At 43.8% G+C, this 26,148-nt stretch overlaps 1 protein-coding gene across 1 annotated transcript in view; it reads left to right on the forward strand.

Moving 5' to 3' along the window:
• ANXA2 (annexin A2) overlaps window positions 1–24,606 on the forward strand; it is a 50,961-nt gene extending 26,355 nt beyond the window's left edge. Inside the window, exons 4-13 of the mRNA XM_063926400.1 lie at window positions 6,489–6,583; window positions 13,622–13,735; window positions 14,498–14,588; window positions 16,268–16,347; window positions 17,946–18,005; window positions 18,325–18,418; window positions 20,282–20,377; window positions 21,793–21,851; window positions 22,975–23,097; window positions 24,385–24,606. Of these exons, the coding sequence (XP_063782470.1) occupies window positions 6,489–6,583; window positions 13,622–13,735; window positions 14,498–14,588; window positions 16,268–16,347; window positions 17,946–18,005; window positions 18,325–18,418; window positions 20,282–20,377; window positions 21,793–21,851; window positions 22,975–23,097; window positions 24,385–24,444 (872 nt within the window). The 3' untranslated portion in view covers window positions 24,445–24,606. The remainder of the gene's footprint in view (window positions 1–6,488; window positions 6,584–13,621; window positions 13,736–14,497; window positions 14,589–16,267; window positions 16,348–17,945; window positions 18,006–18,324; window positions 18,419–20,281; window positions 20,378–21,792; window positions 21,852–22,974; window positions 23,098–24,384) is intronic.
• The last annotated feature ends 1,542 nt before the right edge of the window (window positions 24,607–26,148 follow it).

Below are 26,148 nucleotides of genomic sequence, written 5' to 3' on the forward strand. Positions count from 1 at the left end.
ACACACACAATAAAGATATAGGGAGGTGAATCAGATAAGAGAGGTGCTAAATCTGCCTAGTATCAAGATTCTCCCCCCCCCAACATTCCCATAGGACCGGAAAAAATCACAGTTAACACTCGGGGGTATATTTACTAAGATGGGAGTTCTATTTAAGATGGGATGTTGCCCATAGCAACCAATCTGATTCTACTTCTCATTTATCTAGCACCATCTAGAAGATAATACCTGTAATCTGATTGGTTGCTATGGGCAACATCCCATCTTAAATAGAACTCCTATCTTCGTAAAGTTACCCCTCAGTCTTAAAGAGTAAACAACCCCAACACATTAAAAAGGCAATACATTTAATCTTCGTGTTTACTTCAATTCAAAACCTAATGTATTTCCCATTATTGAACAACTTGTGACTGCTCAATCATCTTCAGCTAGTGTAGAAAGAATTTTTTCTTCTTTTGGTTTAGTTCATTCGAAGTTTCGAAACAGACTGGGAACTGAAAAGACATCTAAACTAGCGTTTTTATTCAAAATGTTTTATGCCAGTGACATATCCAGTGCCAATACTTAACTGCTTCTCTTTTAGTGTTTGCGTTTCTCTGAAAAGTACTTTTGCATGTTTTAATTATATTTAGTCTAAAATTAAATTTATGGAAAGATTTCAAATAAATCATATCAAAGCCTAATAACTTTGGATTGTTAATTTTAGAAAGCATTAAAACATGGTTGATCAAGGTTTCTAATACATAGCAATGTTTCACAGTATTATAACAAATAGGATTAAATATTTTTTTTCTTCCCCCCCCCAAAAACAAATTGGTTTAAACAAAAAAAAAAAAAGTTTAAAGCCAAAAAAGCTTTTTTTTTTTTTTTTGTTTCGTGTTTTTTTTTCTTTTTAAACCTTGTTTTTTTGTTTCGTGTTTTTTCCAGCCCTGTTCTGTTTCTAACTAATAAAACTATATTGGAAGAAAAACTATAGCTTTATCCCCATAGAGTTAGTATAGTTGCAATGTTGAGTAATTGCTTTGTATGTGTTTGTTTTCTTTTTCTGACCAACTGATTTCATGTTGGATGATGTTATAGTTTCCATGGCCCTTTTGAAGTATCATTACTGTGTTTCCCACTTGCTAAATGAGATCGCAGGCCTGCACCATGACTGTTCCTCCCAACGCAGAATGCCCTGCTCCTGAGCGTCTTATTATTGTAGTAGCCTGGTCTGTACTAATTGGTGGGAGAGGTAGCTGCAATAGGAAGGTAAATGGCGATTCTGACACTGGGTGAAAGGGTTGGAGGGTCTTATCACAGGTGTGACAAATATGTATTCTCCTGATTGAAGTGGGTGTAGGTTCCATTGTTCCGCATATAATTTCCCAGCACGCATTTGTTGTGTTGCTGCTACATTTCCCTCCTTCCTATAGATTCCAGGTGTTCATTATAATGGGAAATGGTTAGATGTCCTGGGAGACCCATATCCAAACAGATTGTCTCTCTGATTCGCTACAGTGACCCCCACCCCCTTGTACTGAGACAGGAACAACCTGAGCAAATCAAAACATGCTTCAGGAATTGAGGAAACGGGACAGATTTCCTCTTGGCTGCGCCTTTTACTTATAATGGAACATTCCTGAATAAGAAATGTGTACCAGCTATGCTGTGCTACACTCCTCTCCCCTCTGCATACTGCATTGTCCTTGTCTGGCTTTTATGGCTGCATACTTAAGCCTAATTATAGGCAGTTCCTGTACATGCTGCAATCAATATTCATAAATGTATTCAGATAATGTTTTGCCTTGTGCAAGGACAAGTGAGTGCAGGGTGTACACCAACAGTGCATTATTCATATGCAGTCTTCTGGCTAAAAGTAATCCACATTACTGAGCAGCTATGAGGCCTATGGACTGACCGCTCCGTTCCATGTCAGACGGCAATAACCATCCCTATTCCAGATGGAGAATGACAAGAACAGCCATCAGACATGTTCATCTGCTGAGCAAGAAAATAGACTAATACTGCTAGTAATAGTCAATAATACTGTGCAATTTGCATGAATTGGACATTAAACGGTTTAAAAGATGTATACATATATAATACAGTATGGCTAATTATTTTATTATTTAGCAAATTAGAAATACACCTTGGTTACAAATTGTATGAAATCTATTTGTATTGCTACACATTAATAATTAAATATGATAAAAATCATAAAATCACTGACACCAAATAAATATTATTACATATGTATACATGTTTTTAATCAGTTAATGTCCAAGTGTGGTAAATTGGCATATTTTTATTGCATATTACCAGCACCATCCATCTTTTTTTCTTGCTATATTTGATTTGCGTTGGAGATTAACACCCTCCTTTGAACTAGCTGCTTTTGATTGACCGCGCCAGTCTGGTCACCTTTTATTTTCTTTATGCTAGTCTGTGCAAGTAACCATGGTGGTGGTCCATGTAACCTATCACAAAATAATGCACTTTGAAAATAAGAGGTTGAATAATGTGAAACCTGTTATAAGTGTACACGATATGGCCAAAAGAATCTGGACAACAAATTGTCAGTCACATATGTGTTGAACAACTCATTACAAAAAAAATGGTTTGCCAAGTTGTGGGTGTTAGAAGTTGACTGGTCTGCACAGAGATCTGACCTCAGCCTTGTCAAACACCTTTGGAATGAAACAGAATGCTGATGGTGTGCCGGGATATGCCAACCTCACTACTGCTCGTGGCTGAAGGGATGCAACTCCCTGCAGTAGTGTTCCTTCCCAGAACAGTGCAGCCTATAACAACATCGTATTAATGGGCAGTATTTTTATTATTATTAGCCTTCTCTTATGCATAGTGCCATTGTTGTGCTGAAACAGGACATACAATTTCCCAAACTGTTGACAGTGGTGGAAGCAAACCTCTATAGCAGGGGTGGGGAACCTTTTTTCTACTGAGGGCCATTTGGATATTTATAAAATCCTTCGGGGGCCATACAAGTCTGCCCCCGCGCGCGCCCAAAAAATGGGTGTGGACAGTTAAAATGGGACGTGATACACATATGCCCCCAATAGTGCAGTGCCAGATCCACAATTGCCTCCACAGTGCCAGGTATACAAATGCCCCCACAGTGCCAGGTATACAAATGCCCCCACAGTGCCAGGTATACAGATGCCCCCACAGTGCCAGGTATACAGATGCCCCCACAGTGCCAGGTATACAGATGCCCCCACAGTGCCAGGTATACAGATGCCCCCACAGTGCCAGGTATACAGATGCCCCCACAGTGCCAGGTATACAGATGCCCCCACAGTGCCAGGTATACAGATGCTCCCCACAGTGCCAGGTATACAAATGCTCCCCACAGTGCCAGGTATACAGATGCTCCCCACAGTGCCAGGTATACAAAGAATCTGGACAACAAATTGTCAGTCACATATGTGTTGAACAACTCATTACAAAAAAAATGGTTTGCCAAGTTGTGGGTGTTAGAAGTTGACTGGTCTGCACAGAGATCTGACCTCAGCCTTGTCAAACACCTTTGGAATGAAACAGAATGCTGATGGTGTGCCGGGATATGCCAACCTCACTACTGCTCGTGGCTGAAGGGATGCAACTCCCTGCAGTAGTGTTCCTTCCCAGAACAGTGCAGCCTATAACAACATCGTATTAATGGGCAGTATTTTTATTATTATTAGCCTTCTCTTATGCATAGTGCCATTGTTGTGCTGAAACAGGACATACAATTTCCCAAACTGTTGACAGTGGTGGAAGCAAACCTCTATAGCAGGGGTGGGGAACCTTTTTTCTACTGAGGGCCATTTGGATATTTATAAAATCCTTCGGGGGCCATACAAGTCTGCCCCCGCGCGCGCCCAAAAAATGGGTGTGGACAGTTAAAATGGGACGTGATACACATATGCCCCCAATAGTGCAGTGCCAGATCCACAATTGCCTCCACAGTGCCAGGTATACAAATGCCCCCACAGTGCCAGGTATACAAATGCCCCCACAGTGCCAGGTATACAGATGCCCCCACAGTGCCAGGTATACAGATGCCCCCACAGTGCCAGGTATACAGATGCCCCCACAGTGCCAGGTATACAGATGCCCCCACAGTGCCAGGTATACAGATGCCCCCACAGTGCCAGGTATACAGATGCCCCCACAGTGCCAGGTATACAGATGCTCCCCACAGTGCCAGGTATACAAATGCTCCCCACAGTGCCAGGTATACAGATGCTCCCCACAGTGCCAGGTATACAGATGCTCCCCACAGTGCCAGGTATACAGATGCTCCCACAGTGCCAGGTATACAGATGTCCCCACAGTGCCAGGTATACAGATGTGCCAGGTATACAGATGCCCCCACAGTGCCAGGTATACAGATGCCCCCACAGTGCCAGGTATACAGATGCCCCTCACAGTGCCAGGTATACAGATGCCCCTCACAGTGCCAGGTATACAGATGCCCCCTCACAGTGCCAGGTATACAGATGCCCCCCCACAGTGCCAGGTATACAGATGCCCCCCCACAGTGCCAGGTATACAGATGCCCCCCCACAGTGCCAGGTATACAGATGCCCCCCCCGTCCCGCTTACCGCTCCTTTCAGCGGGGACATGGAGGAGAGCGCGGCTATGTTGGGCGGCGGCGTGTAAGACTTGAAACCAGCCGCCGTTTCGAGAGCCAATCAAAGCTCGCGGACTGGCAGCCGCGGCTCCTGATTGGCTGCCGGTCCGCAAGCTCTGATTGGCTCACGAACTGGTGGCTGGTTTCAAGTCCTACATGCCGCCGCCGCCCGACAATAGCCGCGCTCTCCTCCGTGTGGTGACAGCTGAGACACGCTGCCGCCGGACTGTGCGGTGGCGTGTCTCACTGAGCGGAGCGGGTGGGCCGGACCAAACGGCTTCGCGGGCCTTATACGGCCCGCGGGCCAGAGGTTCCCCACCCCTGCTCTATAGCATAGCATTGTATGTTTAAGTATACAAATTGCCCTGGAACTATGGGGCCCAGGCTTAACCATAATTCCTCCTCCACCAAACTTCACAGTTTGTAGTACACATTCTGGCAGCAAAACTTTTCCTGACATCCACCAAACCCATATTCATCAGTCAGACTACTTGATGGTCTGTGATCCACTGCTCCAGTGCCAAATGTGATGCACTTTACAACACTCCAGCCAACGTTTGACATTGGGGGTCATTCAGAGTTGATCGCTAGCTGCATTTGTTTGCAGTGCAGCGATCAGGCTTAAAAACTGCAGTTCTGCGCATGCGGTGCAATGCGCACGCGCGACGTATGGGCACAATGAACGATGCAGTTTTGCACAGGGTCTAGCGATGCATTTCAGTCGCACTGCTGGCCGCAGAGTGATTGACATAAAGTGGACGTTTCTGGGTGGCAACTGACCGTTTTCAGGGAGTGTTCGGAAAAACGCAGGCGTGGCTGGGAGAACGCTGGGCGGATGTGTAACGTCAAATCCGGAACTGAATAGTCTGAAGTGATCGCAAGCGCTGAGTAGGTTTTGAGCTACTCTGAAACTACACGAAAAAATTTTGTAGCCGCTCTGCGATAAAAACGTTCGCACTGCTGCTAAGTTAAAATACACTCCCCAGTGGGCGGCGGCATAGCATTTGCACGGCTGCTAAAATGCTGGCGAGCGATCAACTCTGAGTGACCCTCATTGTTGGGAGCTTTGTGGATTAGATTTTCCTGTGCAAACAGTTGTTGAGCTAACATTGCTTCCTAAGGCATTCTGTGAGCTTGTGCAACCTACTTCTCTGTGGCTGAACGGTTGCCGCTCCTAGGACTGCTCTAGCAGGACAGAAATTTGACAGACTGGAAAGGTGCCATCCTATGAGTGTTAATGTCTAATGACTATGGAGGGTGCGTGGCTGTATGCCGGATTTTATACACCCGTTAGCAATTGGTGTGGCTGAAATGGCCAAACACTATTTATGTCCATGTATGTTGCATATTTTCTATAAAATAACCAGGTATTGTATATGAGAGCTCTGCTTTTCATAGAACTCTGCTGCATGAAATTTGATATTCCCAGTATTGTCTCTTCCCTACCCCTTGGTATTTCTGTTTTATAGAGTCCATACATTGCCTGTTACATAAACGTCTTGCACAAAATCTAGATCCGTCATTCTTTGAAATAACGACATTGCATTCCTGATGAAGCTGCATACATGATCGGTATCCATGGCTGCCTATGCCTTACACTTTGTGCACCAATGTCTGAATGCAGCTTGTACTGGGAACTGAATATGACCAAGGGGGGTATTCAATTGTTTGAGAAGTCGGTTGGGTGTCTGTTTTTTTTCTGTCTATTTGATTGGAAAAAAACAGACACCCATCAAATAGACAGGAAAAAACAGACAACCAACAGACTTTTCAAACAATTGAATTCCTCCCCAATTGTCCTTTATGGAAATTGTTACTGCCATTCACCAAGAGCACATATTCCCTTACGAAAAGTCTTTTTCTTATCAGGTGTGGACGAGCTAACAATCATCAGCATTTTAACAACCCGAAGCTGTGAGCAAAGACAAGAAATAGCATTTGCCTTTCAGAGGAGGACCAAGAAGGTAATTGCTGTCCAAATGAGATATTGTAAATAAGGATATTAAAGCTGTAATTCACACACTCGCATCTGCAACACAGACTAGTTTATGGTGAAGCATAAAGAGACATCAGTACGGGGCAGCAACAATTGTGTAACACCGACCACTGCAAGGGCTTCTGGACAACTTTCTTAATTTAATTTGTCAAGCTGCTACTAATGAATTAGAGTTTGACAACCAGTAGCATGATATGTGATATAGTGAGCAGCTCATCTTTCCAGCATGCTCATTCACGGCACATACGCCTCCGCCACCTTCTGACAACATATACATGGAGGCCTGGCTCTGGCAACAGTAGTTGATGCTCTCTGAGAACAAGCTGCAGTATTAACACATTTGTTCCAGATGCGAGTGTGTGAATTACAGCTTTAATTTCTCTCACACCCATGTGGGAAGACACTTGACCACAGGAGCTGGTACTCCTCCCCTCAGCAACTCCAGGCAGCCCAGTGCATGTTTAGTGCTGTCAGAGTTGGACAGCTTTTGAGGGGGCTGCGGGTTCTGAAGTTAATTCATTATTTTTTTATTTTATTTTTTTTAAATATCATTTTCATGATTTTTGCCTGCGGCAATGCCCACTTTGGGTGTACTGTTCTCTGGTCAGGCAGACATTTGCAGCATCGATGCGCTCTGGAAAGCATTGACTGGTCGAGTAAGTCTGTGGTCACTCAGAATTGCTGCCGCAATTGAGGCCGGAGACAAGGTGTCTGTGTACAGGAGCGCAGATGCGGTTGATACACACTTCGAAAATGGTCCCCACACCTGTGTTGTTGCTGTCACCTCCCGCTAAACAGGTGCTTTCTGTTAATTACTCGCTATTAAATCCTCGCTGCAACCGTAATTGTAAATCAATGCACGTGCCGTGACACATGCGCAGTTTGCAACAATCAATCAATTGCGAAAACATCGGCATAGCAATACAAGGGTGACTCAGGCCCTGTGTTCCTGACGCTGGTACAGCAGCAATGATGTGGTATTGTATAAACTCTGCATCCAGCATTTCTTGTTTTCTCTTTCATCCACTAGGGGACACTGGAGTCCTATACAGTAAGGGGGTGTGAAGCTTGCAACCGGAGGTGTGGCACAATCTAAAAATTAGCATGGTCTGCACAGCCGGCTCCTCCCCCTTCACATCCCTCAGTTTGGAAAATTGTGCCAAGGAGGTAACAGGCACTGAAGGGAGCTCTTGCTCCCATGAAGAATTATTTAATTTATTTATTTTTCTTTTCTTTTACTAGCCCAATCCTTCCTAACCAAAAGGAGGGCGCAGGTTTCAGATGACAGAATGGTAAATGCCCGATCCCACCTAAATGAAAGGGGGGTGCAGGCTTTACCAGATGAAAAGGCTGCGTCCCCCTAATAAAAGGGGGACAAAGCACAGGAGTGGAGACAAGGATTCCTGCTGAAGGAGTCTGCATCTCCTTACCAGCAACTGTGAGTATGAGGGTTTTTAAAATAGAAAGGTTAGTGTAGCATATTTATTCACCCTCCCCTCTAGCTCTCCATGCGATCCTGGAGCGGTTGTGGCTCAGCACATACACTCAGGAGAGGCGCCACTACAAGAGGGGTGAGAGAAGTCCCGTAGCGTGCGTCGCCCGGGATAAATGAAGCGCCGCTGCGGGTCTGAGACCAGTTGGGGAGACTAGAAAGGTGCAGCTACGGGACTTAGTGAAAGGTCCCGTAGCGTGCGTTACCGGGGGAGACAGTGACACCGCTGCGGGACTTGGTGAGCGGTCCCGTAGCGTGCATCGCCTTTGAAGAGAGCCGCGAGGAAGTCCTGGAGTGGCGCAGCTACGGGACTTAGTGAGACTGCCCCGTAGCGCGCACAACATAGAGGCTTCGGTGTCACGCGTGGCTGAGGAGAGCCTTCAGCCGCGTGTGGAAGACAGTGCTGTAGCTCAGGCAATAGAGCTCCCGACCACAGTGCAAAGGGTCTGAAGTTAATGTTCACGGGACTCTGCAGTAACATAAGGGGTAGGCGCTTAGCAGACATCAGCGCGCATCCCCATATTGGTTTTAAAAATAGAAGTTTATTGTAGTGAGACAGTATTTAGACTCATGATGTGACATGAATTTTTCAGTGTCGGCCATTTTAATTATTCCTTCCTGGCGCCATTTACGGGGAAGGGTAGCCCTCCCCCCTTGTATAGCAATCATAAGAGAAAAAGTTTCAGGTGTAGCAATAGCTCCCTCTGCTGGTGATAACATATATTCAGTAATGTGAGGATCCACTGAACAAAATAAATTTACCATACAATTTATATTTTCAAAGGACTTCTCTGCTAAAGATCCTGACGAAAATACAAGGAAGCAAGCGGATCCCAACTCTCCCATCGTAGCTTAATTACAGTTGAGGTTTGGGGGTTGTATGTCGGCTGGTGTTTTCATTTTGTTTATTTCTTTATTTTTTATTTAATTTTTATAAATCTAATTTTGGCCTGTTCTGGTTTCTATATAAAAAAAGGAGAACAGTGTTTCCAGCCCGATCCGATAACTTTGCTTCCATCATTTCGAACAGCCTTTCTCTTCCTAGTTTAAAGGGTGAAAGCGCCACGAAATACCCTGGTAGGGAGTTTCAATGACAGGTCTAAAGTAGACCTCCAAAAGAGACCTGTTTTGTTTGCACGAACTGTAACAAACCGCGGGTTGGCCAACTCCTGCTTAGAAAGGAAGTCCCACCTGGGAGCAGTGCTCGGTCTCTGTTAACTTGTACATAGAATCTCCAATGAGATTCCAGAATCCCGCACGCAACAATTTAGTGCTGCGGGATTCTCCAAGACGATTAAAAAGATTTCTCATCAGGTTAACGCCTCCAGCACAAGCAGGTAACAAGGTGCAAGGCGGTTAAAAGGCCTATTCCTGTTGTAACGGGAAGAGGATGAGGCTTTTCTCATTCATACACAAGGGTGAGTTGTTTACACTAGACGCCGATTGTCCACAAAGGACGCGGCAATCTCAGGTCTTGATTATTTAATCACAACAAGCTGAGATCCTAAAACTTTAAGGTATAATAAGAGACAGAGACAGTAGCTTTGGATGGTTCGAATCCCAAGAGTGCGTTCCGCTGCATTTCCCATTCCTAAAATCCTCCAGTCTTTAATGGAGGAGTCCTGGAACCAACTTGACAACAGTGTTCAATTTCCAAACAGGGTTTTTAGTAACTGATCCCACTACCTAAGGGTATAATGGATAAGTGGGAGATTCAGCCGGTAGTGGATGTTTCCCAGGAAGGTTGTCAAGGAAAAACAATCTTACCGTTATCGAAGTAGAAAGGTCACCCACCTTTAAAGTCAATTTTTGTAGCATATGCAGCACAGAGACCTACGGTCGTCTGCGCTTTGGGTTAACAAGGCCATGGGAGCATGGTCTGGAAAGAAATGACTCAACTGTTGGTACACAATTGAAATTCAGCTTCATACTTGTGTCAAGCCTATAGACATTACGCATCTCTACATCAGCCATATCGGCTAGAGACTCTGACACCAGGGGGCGGTAGAATCCATACCCCTTGAGGAGGTGAGGTTTTTCTGTCTAGTGTTAGCCAGGAGGATTTCGCAAGCTACAGCGTCCACTGGTCTGGCTACACCTTATACATAGCCACTCCACAGTTTAGGAGAGGTACTTGAGGACCAGCTGGTAATTCTTTTGGCTCTCAGTCCTTACAAGCCCCAGGAGGAGGTTTCGGTACACAGGTACGTGGGGGCAGAGATAGAGACCGCTCACAGGCAGCAGCCAGAAAGGCAGGATGGACCTACTACTAGAGATTATAAAGGCTACTGCCACCAATTGGAACTTAGCTACGTTCGGGGGTCCTTGTTCCGGTGGCCGCCCCTCAGAGAGGAACGTTTTTTTTTTAAATTCCAATCCTTTTGTCGTGAAAAAAATAAAGTGGTCCGGACAGGCAGGCCGAGACTCTATTTCACGATCTCTCAGTGTCTTCTAATTCAAGCTGGAATCAATCCAGTTGGTTATTGCACATGCATATGTGCTTATTCCAATATGGGCTCTTCAACAGACTTACTTGAGGTTCGCACTGCGGATGGATCGCTATCATTTCAGGGCCTTGCCGTTCGGTCTATCACGGTTCTTTACGAAGATCATGGCATTCATGGTTGCAGAATCGGGACTGTTGAGAGTCACGATTAGTCCTTATCTAGGCGACCTGCTCATCAAGGCATCCTCTCGGGACCAGTTGGTAAAAGTTGTTCAAACGTCCCATCCATTTCTCACTCTACATGGGGGGATTGTGAATTTCCAGAGCTCCAACCTCATGCCAATTCAACGGATTCAGTTCCTCGGGCTCCTCTTGGACACGGTACTATTGAAAGTATTCCTACCAAGGAACTAGGTCCTGGACCTACAGAGATTAGTGGCTTAGGAACTAAGGTCACAAAAGGTTTCTCTACACCTCTGTGTGGAATTTCTTGGGAAGTTGGTGGCATCTTTCGCAGATTCCCAGTAAGGCAGATTTCATTCCCGACCATTACTGATGAACCTTATTGCTCAGGGAGCAGGGTCACACTGGCTTCTACACAAAGAATACGACTTCCACCACGCATACGCACCTCATTAATTTGGTGGGCGTTGCGCAGGAATCTCGCAGCAGGCTAGAGATTCGGCATTTGGGATTGAAGGGATCCTGCATCAGAGCAGTTTACAGGGCCCTTTTTCGTAGCCAAAGGCCCAGTCATGGGTCAACACATAAAGATGCAGTCGGACAATGTCACGACGACGGCAGACGTAATCAGTCCTGGAGAAGCGGGTTGGCGTTAAAGGAAGCCACAAAAGATTTTGTTGTGGGCAGAAAGGCGAAACGTCGTCCGCTCGGCAGGGTTCATTCCAGGTGTGGAGAACTGGGATGCGGATTATTTCAGTCGCCAGGTCGTGCATTCAGGGGAGTGGTACCTCCATCCACGGAATTTCGACTTGGTGGTGAGATGGGGCCTACCTCAGGTCGACCCAATGGCGTCTCGACTGTACCATCAGCTGCCCGCCCAGATAGATGTCCAGGACAAGTGATCCAGCAGCTGAAGGAGTGGACGCATTAACACAGGGCTCTGAGTACCAAAAAAAAAAAAAAAGTTGGGATGACATGACAGCGAGTGTCGGTGGTTTTAATCGCACCGGATTGGTCCCACAGGAGTTAGTACTCGGACCTGCGTGGGTTCCTAAAGGAACATCCTTGAAGGTCTACTCTGAGAGGGGACCTGCTATCTCAGGGACCGTTACAACTCACAGGAACAAGCTGTGGTTCCCGGCAAGGCTATTGAAACCCGGATTTTAAGGAACAGACGTATACCACGATCGCCCATTCCTACGGTGATTGCCGCTGGGTAGCCGGTCACAGCCATGTACTGCTACAGGATTTGGAAGAGGTACATGGCTTGGTGTCAAGAACGTGGGTGGAATTCGAAGCACTTCCACTTATCCAGACTTCTACTCTTCCTTCAGGCCTGTCTTGAGGCTGGGCTCTCTGCAGTTATAATTTCGGTCTCTCCGTCCAATTTCAACAGCGATTAGCATCCTTGCAGAAGTCAAACCTTTTTACAGGGGGTTCTGCGGATAGCAGCCCCTTTTTTCTTTCTCCTACTACACCATGGGACTTACATTTGGTGTTGGAGTTTTTGACATCGCTTACTTATGAACCGCTAGCAAAACCAGTCTTGAAATATCTTTCTTGGTAGGTCACGTTTTTGCTTGCCTTGGCTTCGGCCAGGGTTTTTTTTTTATGTTGCGTGACTTGGTGTCACAGACCCATTTGGACTTTTCAGGAGTATGGAGCAGAACCCCTACCTAAGGTTGTTTCGAGGTTTCACGTAAACCAACCCATTGTGGTCCCATCCTTCTGGGGTCTTGCAGACGGGGACGTATCCTTGCATGTTGTCCGAGCTTTACGGGTATAAGTACAGGTTACATCATCCTTCGGAAGGTCGGTCCATTCGTTTGGTCTTCATGAGGGGCCTAAGAAGGGTTGGCCAGCATCTCAGCGGTCTTTGTCTCGATGGATTGGACATTTCCTGTGGGAAACAGGTTCGGGTTCAGACGGGTGCTCCTACCACCCGATTGGTGGATGCCTCGTGGGCGGTGGCCAGAGGTGCTTCCACTGCTCAACTCTGCGGAGCAGCGGCGTGGTCTTCAGCCCACGCGTTCGCGTGCTTTTGCAAGTTTGATACCTTTGAGTCCGGCGACTCTATGTTCGGACGTTTGGTTTTGCAGACAACAGACAGCACTCCCTCCCTGGGGATTAACTTTGGGACGTCCCCTACTGTATAGGACTACAGTGTCCCCTAGTGGATGAAAGAGAAAAGAGGATTTTGGTACTTACCGATAAATCCATTTCTCTAAATCTTCTAGGGGACACTGGACGCCTGCCTCCGTGCTGGCCTGCTGGGTTCACGCTTCCTATTCAAAGGACTCTTGTGGCTCACATAGTTAATCCCTGGACTTTGACGAACAAGGTCATAGGATCAAATCACATTGTGGCTCTGGGTCTAATGTGGATTTTGCAAAGTTTCTACAAACAGCGTTCGTTTTTCAGTTAAGAATTCTTGGGTGCTGTTTGATAGGATGTATGGTTCGGTTCCTCGCCAGATGCTCTACTATCATGTCCTATTCTCTCAGTCAAATTTTCCAAACTGAGGGAGGAGGGATATGAAGGGGGAGGAGCCGGCTGTGCAGACAATGCTAATTTTTAGATTGTGCCACACCTCCGGTTGCAAGCTTCACACCCCCTACTGTATAGGACTACAGTGTCCCCTAGAGGATTCAGAGAAATGGATTTATCGGTAAGTGCCAAAATCCTCTTTTCTCCTGCCTTTAATGCTGTTTAGCATTATGGGAGGGATGTAATGGAGTCCATGTTCGCCCGACGAACCGGCATCCCGCTCGTCGGGCAAACTCTGACTCCATTACATTCTGCCCCTTGTGTCTGTTGGGTGGCCTTCGGCCTGTATGCCACCAGTTACTTTACCATAAACCAAATATCTCATTTCTCATTTGTAGGACCTGGCATCTGCACTAAAAGGTGCCCTTTCTGGTAATCTGGAGACTGTAATGCTTGCGCTGATTAAGACACGGCCCCAGTATGATGCTTCAGAACTGAAAGCTGCAATGAAGGCAAGTCGCGTCTAATTTGAAGGAGTAAATTTAGCTTAAATGTACAGTAGACTACATAACTATGTAAAATAAGGGTGATGTTAAAGCCACACAAGGATTAAGATTACTAAAAATCATCTGTGACTTAACTTCTTAATTGTATTTATTTTTTATGAACTCACATTGGGTTGTATAGGGTGTGCAATAGCTGAATGCTAAAATGCTGCTGAATTTGCTCCCCTTCCTGATTTCTGCACTGCAGCCATTGTCAGTTGATAGGACATTGTTAGTGCCACATGGCTCAAAAGAAATCCCTCATTTAATATATAGCAGTGAACCGAAGCATCAGTCCACCGGATCTCCATACAATAACAGCTAGCACTTTGTTTTTTTTTGTTGTTTTTTTTGTTTCCTTTTTTTTGGCTTCTGAAAGCATTGTTACACCTGTTTTTGAAGAACAACCATTTAATTTCTAAAGAGGTAAGCTGTTTCATGTTGTTGTTGTTATTATTATTACTACTACTACTACTACTACTACAGTGAGATCCTTTAGGATGACTTGAAATATCTGTCTTCCAGTAATTAGGAATTGGCAATTGTCACTATTTTAGAGGTTTCCCTTTTTATTTTGCAGTAAGTATTTCAACTGTGACTCTTTTAAAGACTAAGGATTTCTCCTTTCCATTCCATATAGTTTTAGATTTCCGTCAAATTGCATGTCAAGTCCGGCAGTCCTGAAGTGTGCTAGTCTGAGCTTGGCTAGTAAGGTGTTTCTCATTTCAGGGCCTTGGGACAGATGAAGACACTCTAATTGAAATTATCTGCTCAAGAAGCAGTGGAGAACTACAGGCAATCCAGGCTGCATACAGAGAATGTGAGTGTTGCTGAGCCCTGTATGTGCCTTTCTGTGGGCTGAAGAATGAACTTACTTTACACAAAATGCCATTCTGTCTATTCACACTACTTCACTGGCCAAAGCCGTACTGTACAGTGATGCCTAAGACTAAGGATATTGCAGTCCCCCCTAGTGGTATGAAAGTCTAAGTACTCTGTCCTCTGTGTGTGTGTGTGTGTGTGTGTGTGTGTGTGTGTGTGTGTGTGTGTGTGTTTAACTTTACAATTATTATTTTTATAATCCTTTATTTATATGGCTCCACAAAGGATCCACGGCCCCAGTTGCAGATCTTAGGTCAGAGATGTATATAGGAGAGGGCTTTGTAAGTGAGTGTGAGAAGCTTGAATGGGATTCTGAAAGGGAATGGTAGCCAATGAAGGGCTTGCAAGAGAGGGGAGGTGAACGCACTGTACTGCAGCATTGAGGATAGATTGGAGTGGAGAGAGGCATTTGTCGGGGATACCACTTAGGAGGAGATTACAGTAGTCTAGTCTGAAGATGACCAGTGAGTGGATAAGGATCTTAGTAGTATTTTGAGTGAGAAAGGGTCTGATCCTGGAAATATTTTTAGGATGAAAACAGCAGGTTTGTGAGAGGTGAAGAATGTGTAGTTTAAAAGAGAGGGAGGAGTCAAGGATTACTCCAAGGCAGCGCACTTGGGAGCTAGAGGAGATAGATGTGCCACCAATAGATAATGAAATTGTGAGGTTGTGTGGGAGGGAGAGTAGATGATGAGTTCAATTTTAGACATGTTAAGTTTAAGAAAGCGCTGGGACATTCATGAAGAAATAGCAGAGACACAGTTGGAGATACGAGTAAGGAGAGTTAGGGAAAGGTCCGGGGAGGAAAGGTAACCTACTGTTAGTGGGAGGGGGGAGGAGTTGGAGTTATAAGAGGAGACAGAGAAGGTGCGGTCAGAGAGGTAGGAGGACAGCCAGGAGAGGGCAGTATCACGCAGACCAAGGGAATTAAGGATTTGCAGAAGGAGAGGGTGGTCCACTGTTTCAAAAGCAGCAGAAAGGTCAAGGAGAATAAGCAGAGAGTAATAGCCCTTGGAATGGTGCTTTTCTGTATTTTGTATGTGAAGCTGAGTAAAGAAAAGTCTCTTGTGTGTATTACAATCACTGGAGGAGAACATACAGCATCACACAACACTTGATTTCTCTTATACGACCATCTTCCCATTTGTATTTCTTTCATCCCATACCGCACACGGGGACTGTAGGGCAAAAGAGACTCAGAATTGATTTTTCCAAGTGTTGTCTCTTCCCTGCTCTATACCCCAATGCCTGTAGACACTCTGGGTTCATGAGTACCTGAGGATGAGTCCTTTTTTTGTAGCTATGCAGCACAGGCAATAATATTACAATGAGCCTCCTGGGCTGAGGCTTTCCAACGTGCGTAATTGGGAAACTACTCCAGAGGCAGGGTCAGGTGGAGGCACCATATAGTAGGCGGTCCCACACTAGCCAATGGCCAGCTATTAGGGGACCACTTTGTGACCAGATGCATAACTAGAACACTGTAAAACTACAGTTACAAGCTCTAATGGGGTTGGGACATAATAGTTTGGTGCAGAGCAAGTTCGTTGTCAGACATATAAGAACAGTGGGACAGACAAACTAGTTACTGTAAAGAAATCATTGTTTATTTTCCAGTATACAAGACAGAATTAGAAAAAGACATTGTATCGGACACATCCGGAGAATTCAGGAAATTAATGGTGGCCCTGGCTAAGGTGAGTGACCATGTAGTGAGCAATAATAGAACACTTCTGAATACAACTTCAGCATTAGTAATTTCAGGTGAAATGTAATTGATAGCTCAGTGTTTATTCTGCAAACTCTGTTTGGGTAGTAACATATCGTAGGTTTTTCATTAAATCTATGTTTAGCTTCTATTTTTCCTTTTCTATTGGTGGTGCACACTTTTGGATACCTTAACCACATACTGTAGTAGTAATGGGACCTAAGCTCCAGTTACTAGTAACCAGATATCCCTGCAGCAGCCCCCTTTGTTTGCTGCTCATAGCTGGGTACTACAATCTTACTGTAAGTGGAAGTTTAATAAGGGAATTCAACTAACGTTGGTCCAGTCTCCTAAGTGTCAAAGCAGCATGAGCACCACCTACATGTAATACATCGTTTTAAAAATGTTCTTCCACAGTTCACATGTTCAAAAATGAGTGAGTTCAAATGGGGTTCTTATCTTTTATTTCCGTTGTACCTACAGATGTGTCCTCATACATCTAGCCTGAGTACACCACACAGCGCCAGATGCCTGCAGGAGTGAGGCACTAGGTCCAGGACAACTCTTCTAGCATCTGGCATCTGTTTTTTGCTTAAAATACATCTTATTTGGAACGTGATATGATTAGGACGCACCCAAAAGACTCTGCTGATTAATTTGATATGCGCCACATGTTTATCAGTGTGTGACTGAGTCTGTATCTGGGTTTTCCAGTGTCAGTTTGGCGCTGGGTGTGTGCTGGCATACTCTCTCTGTCTCTCCAAAGGGCCTGGTTGGGGAATTGTCCCCGTTTAGTTATATCCCTGTGTGTGTGGGGGGTCGGTACGTGCGTGTCGGCATGTCTGAAGCGGAAGGCTTATCAGAGGAGGAGGTGGAGGAGATGAGTGGTGTGTCCCCGTTGGTAGTGCCGACTCAGGAATGGATGGATATGTGGCATATGTTAAATGCAAGTGTAGAAGTGAAGAATGCTCCTACGGAAAATTTCCACCTGGGCCGTTTTCTCCACTTTCTACAGACAGGAGTGGATATGGGAACACAGTGGAACTTGGCATTGGAAAAGCCACGACTGCTGTATAATAGCACAAGTGTCACATATCAAATGAATCCGCGCATTCTCCTGGTGCGTCCTCGTTAAATCGCATTGTGACGTGGACACATTTAAAAAAAAAAAAATGTCAGATGAAAGCAGAGCCTCACAGGACCTAGCGCACTGAGGGGGGCTGTTTGGCGCAGCTGCAGCAATGATGTATCTCGGAGTAACAGAGCATAATGCTACTCACTATTTCCTTACCTTGTAATAGGAGCATTGTGATTGCTGCCAGTGATTGCATTGCTCAGCTCCTGAGTATCACTGCTGTATTGCAGCATTTATAGGGCGGTATTCAATCCTTTCCACACCCATTCTGTTTTTGCTGACGGGCGAGGTATAATCATTTCAGCTCACTACTCCTGAGGTAGTGAGGTGCCCTAACCCCTTACGCAGCTAAACCTGGTTACTATGGGCGGATAACTGGGATCACTTTAGAAAGGAGATTGGGAATGATATATCATTTGAATACCGCCCTTAGTTTCATTGTTTGTTTACAGGGCAAGCGACCAGAAGAAGGTTCTGTGGTGGACTATGAGAAGATCGACCAGGATGCCAGAGTAAGTAGGTGCACGCCATGCCATGATCGTATACTGTACACTAAGTGTGTGTCTTATAGCTGAGATAAAATGTTTAGGTGTATGGGCTGGGTGTTCTGGGACTTTTATATTTGACTGTATAGTGCTGTGTTGGCATATGCGTATACTCAGGGATGTTCTTCATATTGGAGATACATATGCTATATTAGGGTGGTATTAGCACTAAAGCTGTGTACTTTTTCCTTGCAATCATTTATTGTGAAGGGAACCTCAGAACATGGAATACAGCGGTTCTGGATCATGGGCTCTGGTTTGGTAATAAAACCTCTTTGTATCACAGGAGCTGTACGAGGCTGGAGTAAAAAGGAAGGGAACAGATGTGGGCAAGTGGATTACAATCATGACTGAAAGAAGCGTACCTCACCTACAGAAAGGTAAGAGGGTCTTGTGAAACTGATTTGATCATAGAAACAATTCCCTACTGTCTGATATTACGTGTTGGCGGACACTGCAGTATTAGACTGTTACAAAGCAAATGTTCCTTTTAAATTAGTATGCCCTGTCCATAAAATGCTGACCTATTACTCGGAATTGTACATCTCTGGGGATAATCTACAAATAAATGACATACAATGGCAGGGAACAGACAAGAGAAGTGCTGGATTGTAAGCTGAGAATGTCCATATTGGGTTCATACATTCTGTCCATGAAAATATAGTGTCACTGAGTAAAGGACACAGCACAATGTTCTAAGGTAATAAAAGCAATCAGCAGTTCCATAAACAGTAAGTATTGAACAATGAAGAAAATATATAAGCAGATTATAAGGATATACCTGGCTAGGATTTAGGCGTAAATGTAATAACCTGTGATTTTCAGGCATCCGCAAATTCCAGTGAGTGGTCCCGATGGTTTAAAATAGCAGTCATTAAAAAAGACAAAACCTATTTGCTGCTTTAAAACATCGGAACCCAATGATGTTTGCAGACTATTACATTTCCTCTTTAGACTTCAATGATCTTTCAGTCCTAATCAAACAACCAGATTTATTTTGTATTATTCATTTATTGTTAAACTTAGTACATCCTTATTTTTAATAGAATACAAAAAGCAAAAACTTATTTCTTATTTCTGTCATTTCTAATCCAGTTTTCTGATTTGTGATGTGTTTAGAAAGCAACCTGTAACTGATTCACTACAAGAGAACCCTGCATACCTCTAGTCCAGGCATTCCCAACCACGGTCCTCAAGGCACACCAACAGTGCAGGTTTTAGTGATATCCAGGCTTCAGCACAGATGGTTACATCAAAATAACTGAGCTACTAATTAAGTCACCTGTGCTGAAGCCTGGATATCACTAAAACCTGCACTGTTGGTGTGCCTTGAGGACCGTGGTTGGGAAAGCCTGCTCTAGTCCCTGGGGAGAGCCATAGGCCCCCATGGGGACACCACATAGACCTCTACAAGCTGCTCTGTCAGCCGGCATCTGCTCCTGTTCGCTCAACAAACAGGAAAACCACTGTTACTTCTATACAATGTGCTTATCATAGCCTTGCACAATCAAAATACAGCTGCACCCAAAATCAGCCTTAACGAGAGTGCAATAAGACGCTACAGCATTCTCTAATTTGATAACTCACAGAATATTATATTGGCAAAATATAGACTGCCTTCTTTACACTGCATTCGGGTATTAAATGTACCTGGATACTAGTCTGAATTCTGATGGGGAACTGAAAATTTGGGTTCAAAGCTGCAGTAAACCCTGTAGCTGCACTGCAGCCTGAGCACCGAATTCTTTCTTTCAGCAGAGACAGAGTACAACAGGGCTATTCACAATTCTGCCCTCCAGCTGCCCTGCCTAGCAAAATTCTGGCAGGGCATGCTGGGATATGTAGTTCCACAGTAGCAGAATGGCCACATGTTGAATACAACATGGTACTGCTTCACATGCAGGCCACCTCACACACAACAGAAAAGCAGGGATTTTGAAATCGTTCACTGCATGAATGAGTTTTCCAAACCTGAATGTACAGTGATATATCCAGTATTCTTCCGTGCATGCATATGTGCACACTGACTGTCCTCCATAGACACACACAGCCAGAACCATTATTTTGCATTATAACTGTTACATGAAAGACATACGCTGCTAATAAAAATGGAACAAGTGTCATCCTGAGTTCCCAGAACTTACAAGTGAAAGCCATGTGTAAAATGGGACGGTTAATAAATGTGTTACATGAACTCCCACAGTTGTGGCTTCCAATGCTAAATATGGCTGTTTAATATTCAGTCTTTGAAAGGTACAAGAGTTACAGTCCATATGACATGCAGGAGAGCATCAAGAAGGAAGTGAAGGGTGACCTGGAAAACGCTTTCCTCAATCTTGGTGAGTGTGATAAAATGTGACTCTGCTTAGGATGTTTTAGTCGGGTGTGGTATGATCTGTGGGCAGTCATCATGTTTACCTTTATCATGGAGACAGTGGTGAAATGTCTGCATGTTAGAATGTCGACGCATATTGTCCCTTGTGGCTCAGCAGTCACTTACTTGCTCCTGGCAGCTGCTTCCGGGTCCTGGTGGTCATGTGATCCTAACGTCTGGGTCAGACCTCTTCTGCTCCAGCATTCAGTTGAGCATTCTTCCCACTAACCATAATCCCTACACTTAACACTAACTCTCCCTCTGGTGCTTAACCCTAATGTTGACATTTCACTTGCTAACATTCTAAGGGCAGAATTCAAATGTTTTTCTGGCCGGCAGCCACTAGATGGCAAAAAAACTGAGCTATTCTAATATAGCTCCGTTCAGGCGTGATCGGCTGCTGGAGTCTACATTTCAGCCCGCACCCGCCAGGCGAGCTGAAATGTGAGAAAAGTGATCCGTTTGGGTGCCCGAACATCACTTTTCCCGATCATGCCCATTAGTTTAATCGAGTTTAGCCACTTTATGCTGCTAAAACCAATACTAAAGGGCGCGATGGGGGACATCAATTGTATATCGCCCACCCTGCGATTTCCTGTCACTTTAGACAGGAGATTGAGGACAATAACATTTGAATTCCCCCCTAAGAATGTCGACAATTGCCTGTCAACATTGTCAATGTCGATCTAATGACTACTGCCTTTCTATTCTACAGTAGAGAAACTATATAGTGGCGCTGACTGTAAAAGCCTTTTAGGGTGCATCAACTGTTAAGGCCCATACACACTGGGCGATTTTGAGCTGAAAGCGGCTCACTTTTGGTGTGTTGAGCTGCTTTTAGCTCAAAACCGCCCAGTATGTATGCCCCGGCGATGAACACCGATGCGCGATCCCGCATCATCGCCGGCGGCTTCCATTCATCTGCTGGTATCACCAGTAGATGAACGGCGGGGTGAGCGGCTTTCCATAGCGTCCTGCTATGGAAAGCCGCTCACCCCCGCTGACATCGCTGGGCAGGGGGGAAAAGCGCTCAGTGTGTATGCACTAAGATTTTCAGCCCAGCAATGTCAGCGATCATCGCTATGCATACACGCTGGGCAAAAACGCTTAGTGTGTATGCACCATTACATAGCTACAGCATACTGCCACACATCACTATACATAATGCTGATGGAAGCTGATAAATCGTCTGATTTTTAGTTATAATACAAAGGTCAATAAATGTCCAATTCTTTATAAAAGCGATTTTTGTGTTTTAAAATTGCCCATACCACTGCTGGGACACTTCCTCTCCTCTCCCTTCCTGTGCAGTTATGAAAGTAAAAATCCAGCTTTTAATCATGATTTATTTAACCTGTTGACTGATGTGTTCTATTCCAGTCCAGTGTATTGAGAACAAGCCACTGTACTTTGCTGATCGGTTGTACGACTCTATGAAGGTAATATTTTGATATGAACTTATCACAACATGAAAGCCACAGGCTTTGATTTTTCTATATGACGGCTTTCCGCAGATGTTCCTCCCCATACTCTTCCTGTAGATCCTTAACATTCATCTTCTAAACGTGATATATTCTGCATGTTTGAAAAATAAAATAATTCACCCAGTCCACCAATGACGTGCGAGTCCTACAAAAAGTGGCGTTGCATATGCAGAAAAAGTGCATCCACTTGTTTTTAGTATGAAAACAAGAACTGGAGTTCCAATCAAGATTATGCATGTAACACCGCAAGTTCAGTGATACTTCTATCCTAGTGTAATGGGCCGTACTTCTCCAGGGGTATCTTACAGCACTATCTGCACAGTATAATATATATATATTTTTTTTTTGTGCGTGTTGGGGGATGAGGGCAGACTGAGTCACTTGACATGCCCACTAATCTTCTATGTTTATAATACAATGGCTATTGTAGTTTGTATAATGCAATGACTAAATCCACAGGCGGTGATCTAATAAGCCCACGGCTGCCGATTCAGTTAGCAGGGTTTATATATTATAAAAAAAGGCAGCCTTTGACGTTTAGCGTGCAGGGAAACCCATTGATTGGCATGCATCAACCCAGTGTTTATCGTGTGGGGGGGAAAAGGCTGTTTTATTGCCTAGCTTTATTTGGAGCTTGTTCCCTAGCATCAAACCCTGTGGCTAATTGAGTCCCAGCCCCCCCAATTATACACTTGCCAATGGGACACTGTATTGTGACATTATATTTTGCAATGCTGATATATATTTTAGGTATTTTCTCCCCCCTTGGCAATTTTATATCCTCATTCATTGTGCCACCTTTATACAGTGCCACAAATTGTGTTTACTTGGGCTTTTCAGATGTTTTTAATTCCACCTATTTGGATCCTAGTCTTCCTTTTATAGCTACAACGGTTTACAAAATGTCCCCACCTGTGCGGCATCAGCTTGTTAGATACAGCAATATATGTTGTAAAATGTAAAGTTGACCAGATAATAAACATTTCTTCAGCTGGAGTCCTCTGTTCTGCAAAGATTTTATGGTGGCTGTAAATATAGGAACTCCTCTAATACAGAAATTTTACTTCATTTCTACCAGGGCAAAGGAACGAAAGATAAAGTGTTGATCCGGAATATGGTTTCTCGAAGTGAAGTGGACATGCTAAAAATAAGAGCAGAGTTCAAGAAAAAATATGGCAAATCTCTATCCTACTACATTGGGGTAAGTATGACATAGCAGCTGTCTTGTAGTCATCACAGAAGTGTTACCACAATATGACAATGGTGAGCAACTAAAGCATTGTGCTATCACTCCCAAGAAGCATGGTCAAAGCAAACCTCCAAGACCAGGCAAAGAGAGATATTCAGCTCTATTTAAAAAAAAAATAAAAATGCTTGACTAGCAACCTCAATGTCAAGTCTCCTTTTTTTTTGCATGTCCCTGTAGCTTAAAGTTAATGATTACAGCAGGCGTTCCAAAACTTTCTTGAGTCAATGCACCATATATCATTTTTTTTTTTTGTAGTTTTTTTTATGACATTGTACCTACAGATGACAGGTAAGCATACGTGAATTCATTTCAGATTTTTTTTTGTTTTTTTTAGGACTTTCTCAATGAGAACATTGGCCATGTTCTCATTGAGAAAGTCCTAAAAAAAAATAATCTGAAATGTATTCACGTATGCTTACCTGTCATCCGTAGGTACGGTTATGCTACAGAAGACATGGTTGCACTTCTGTTTGTCCACATATGTTATGTTTGGCAGTCACCAGCACTGGTATTGCCTATCAAATTGAATCTAAGTCATTTGATTTAGTCCTGGACAAGTGCCCCATGGCACCCAGTTTGGGAACCACTGGCTTATAGTAAAGCTGATGATTAATAGCTGTCACACTGCTTATCACCCTCAGAGGTTATTGCAATTTACAGATTTAAAACAATAATGTATCTTAAGGTGCATACACACGGTGAGATTTATCCTTGCCATTTTTACTATATAGTCAAAATCGCTAGGAAAGTTAGTGCAAATCGCTGGGTGTTAGCCCCCTTGCGATCCCAATGCGTGGTCCCCCGGGGTCGGGATCGCAAGGAAAGATACACTGTGTAGGCAAATCAATCTATATTATGTACAATCTAGTTTCTAGTATAGTCAAAATTGTCACTTGGTCAAAATCTCACAGTCCCTATCTCAAGTAAAGATAGTCAATATCGGTGGTTCAGGGCTCCGGGAAGTTCAGGGGAAATCGCAAAGTCGAAGATAGACAGAATCTCACCATGTGTACATACCTTTTAAAACTAAAATGTTCACTTGCTGCAATGGCTTGGAAATCTATACAAATATTGAACTATACATTAATATATAATATTTTGAATGCACTTTAGCAAGAGTACATATGGAGGTGTTTCTATAAGGAGCACAACGTTGTGGAGCTTTTTGAGACTTCTACATTTGTTTAGAAATGGCTTTTTTTTTTCAATGCCTGTTATTTTGTTTCCTCCACATTCCAGCAAGACACAAAAGGTGATTATCAACGTGCCCTGCTAAACCTGTGTGGTAGCGATGACTGAGCCTCGTATACATCATTCCTGCCTCCCCTGATGCCTTATTGCTTGTCCTGACTACGTCTGCGGAGCTCCCCAGCCTGTAATGAGTCGCCTGCCTGCTTCTTCCCAGTTTACAGACCAATACAACTCTGCCTTCCCAAATACAGATTTTTTTTTTTGTGTAAATGGACTTGTGTGGTTTCTTTATTTGTTTTGTATTATTACATCTACACAAGATTTACACATTTCTAGTCATTCTCTGCCATAACTTAGTGAAAGAAATGGATTATATTGTTATACAACTGGGTGCAGAAGGTTTAAGTCTGGTTGTTCAATTATATCAGTCTAATATGTTACTATGCAGCCAAATATAGACCTAAAACCTTGTTTAACTATCTAGTAACTTTATATAGATGTAACTTTATGTATACATAGGAAACTGAATGGAAGGGTACCAATTAGCTGAGACAGACGGATAGGTAACCAATTTCAATATAAATATTGTATTTTACATAGTTTCTGAGGTTGAAAAAAAAATATATATAGAGAGAGAGAGAATAAACACAACAGCCGCCACTAGCAACAGACAATATTAGTCCTAAAAATAATACAGCAACGGAGACCACAAATAGGTTGGACTCTATGGACAAATTGTCTATATATACATATATATATATGTGTGTATGTATGTATGTATGTATGTGTGTGTGTGTATATGTGTGTGTGTATATATATATAGTGTGTGTGTGTGTGTATATATATGTATGTATGTGTGTGTGTGTGTATATATATATATATATATATATATATGTATGTATATAGTGCGTGACTACGCACCATAACCCTGCATATCCTTATCCATTAGGAATTGATCTATCCCATTCTTAAAAGTGTTGACTGAGTCTGCCATTACTACTGCCTCCGGCAGGGAATTCCAAACACGTATTGTCCTTTAAAAAAAATGCTTTTCGGCTCTTTGCGCGAAATATCCTCTCCTCTAACCTAAGCGGGTGTCTACGTGTCCTCTGTGTTGATCTTACCAAAAACAGATTCCTGCAAGCTCTGTGTTATGTCCCCTTATATATTTGTAAATGTTGGTCATGCCCCCTCTTAGTTTCCTCTTTTCCAGTGTAAACATGCCTAGCCTTGCAAGCCTTTCCCCGTATTCCAGCGTCTCCATCCCCTTAATTAGTTTGGTCGCATGCCTCTGAACCTTTCAAGATTATCCTTTTTATAGTATGGTGCCCCAAATTGTGCACAGTATTCAAGATGTGGCTTCACTAGTGATTTATATAATGGAAGTATACCACTCTCATCCCTTGCATCAATTCCCCGCTTTATGCATGCTAATACCTTGTTAGGCTTCTTTGCCACAATCCTACTTTGGGTGCTGCTGCTTAGTTTGCTATCTATGTGAACAGAGTACAGAATCCCCTAATTTTACCCCATTTAGTATGTCAGTGTGTTATTTTTGTTCTTGCACTTGTCTGTATCATTTTGCTGCCCATGCTTCCAGTTTAAGTTGTTCTGAAGAGACTCCGCATCATCCTTTTCTAACCTTGCACAATTTGGTATCGTCTACAAAAATTAACACCATGCTCTCTAGATCTACTGCTAGATTGGAGGTGGGCAAAATACGGCCCGTGAACCGATCCTGACCGGCTGAGTTGCTTGTCATTGCGCTGTAGTACCTGCAAGCCATCTGAGCCACTGAGGAAATCCTAGTAG

The sequence above is a fragment of the Pseudophryne corroboree genome, chromosome 6, assembly GCF_028390025.1.
Source record: "Pseudophryne corroboree isolate aPseCor3 chromosome 6, aPseCor3.hap2, whole genome shotgun sequence".
Classification (NCBI taxonomy): Eukaryota; Metazoa; Chordata; class Amphibia; order Anura; family Myobatrachidae; genus Pseudophryne; species Pseudophryne corroboree.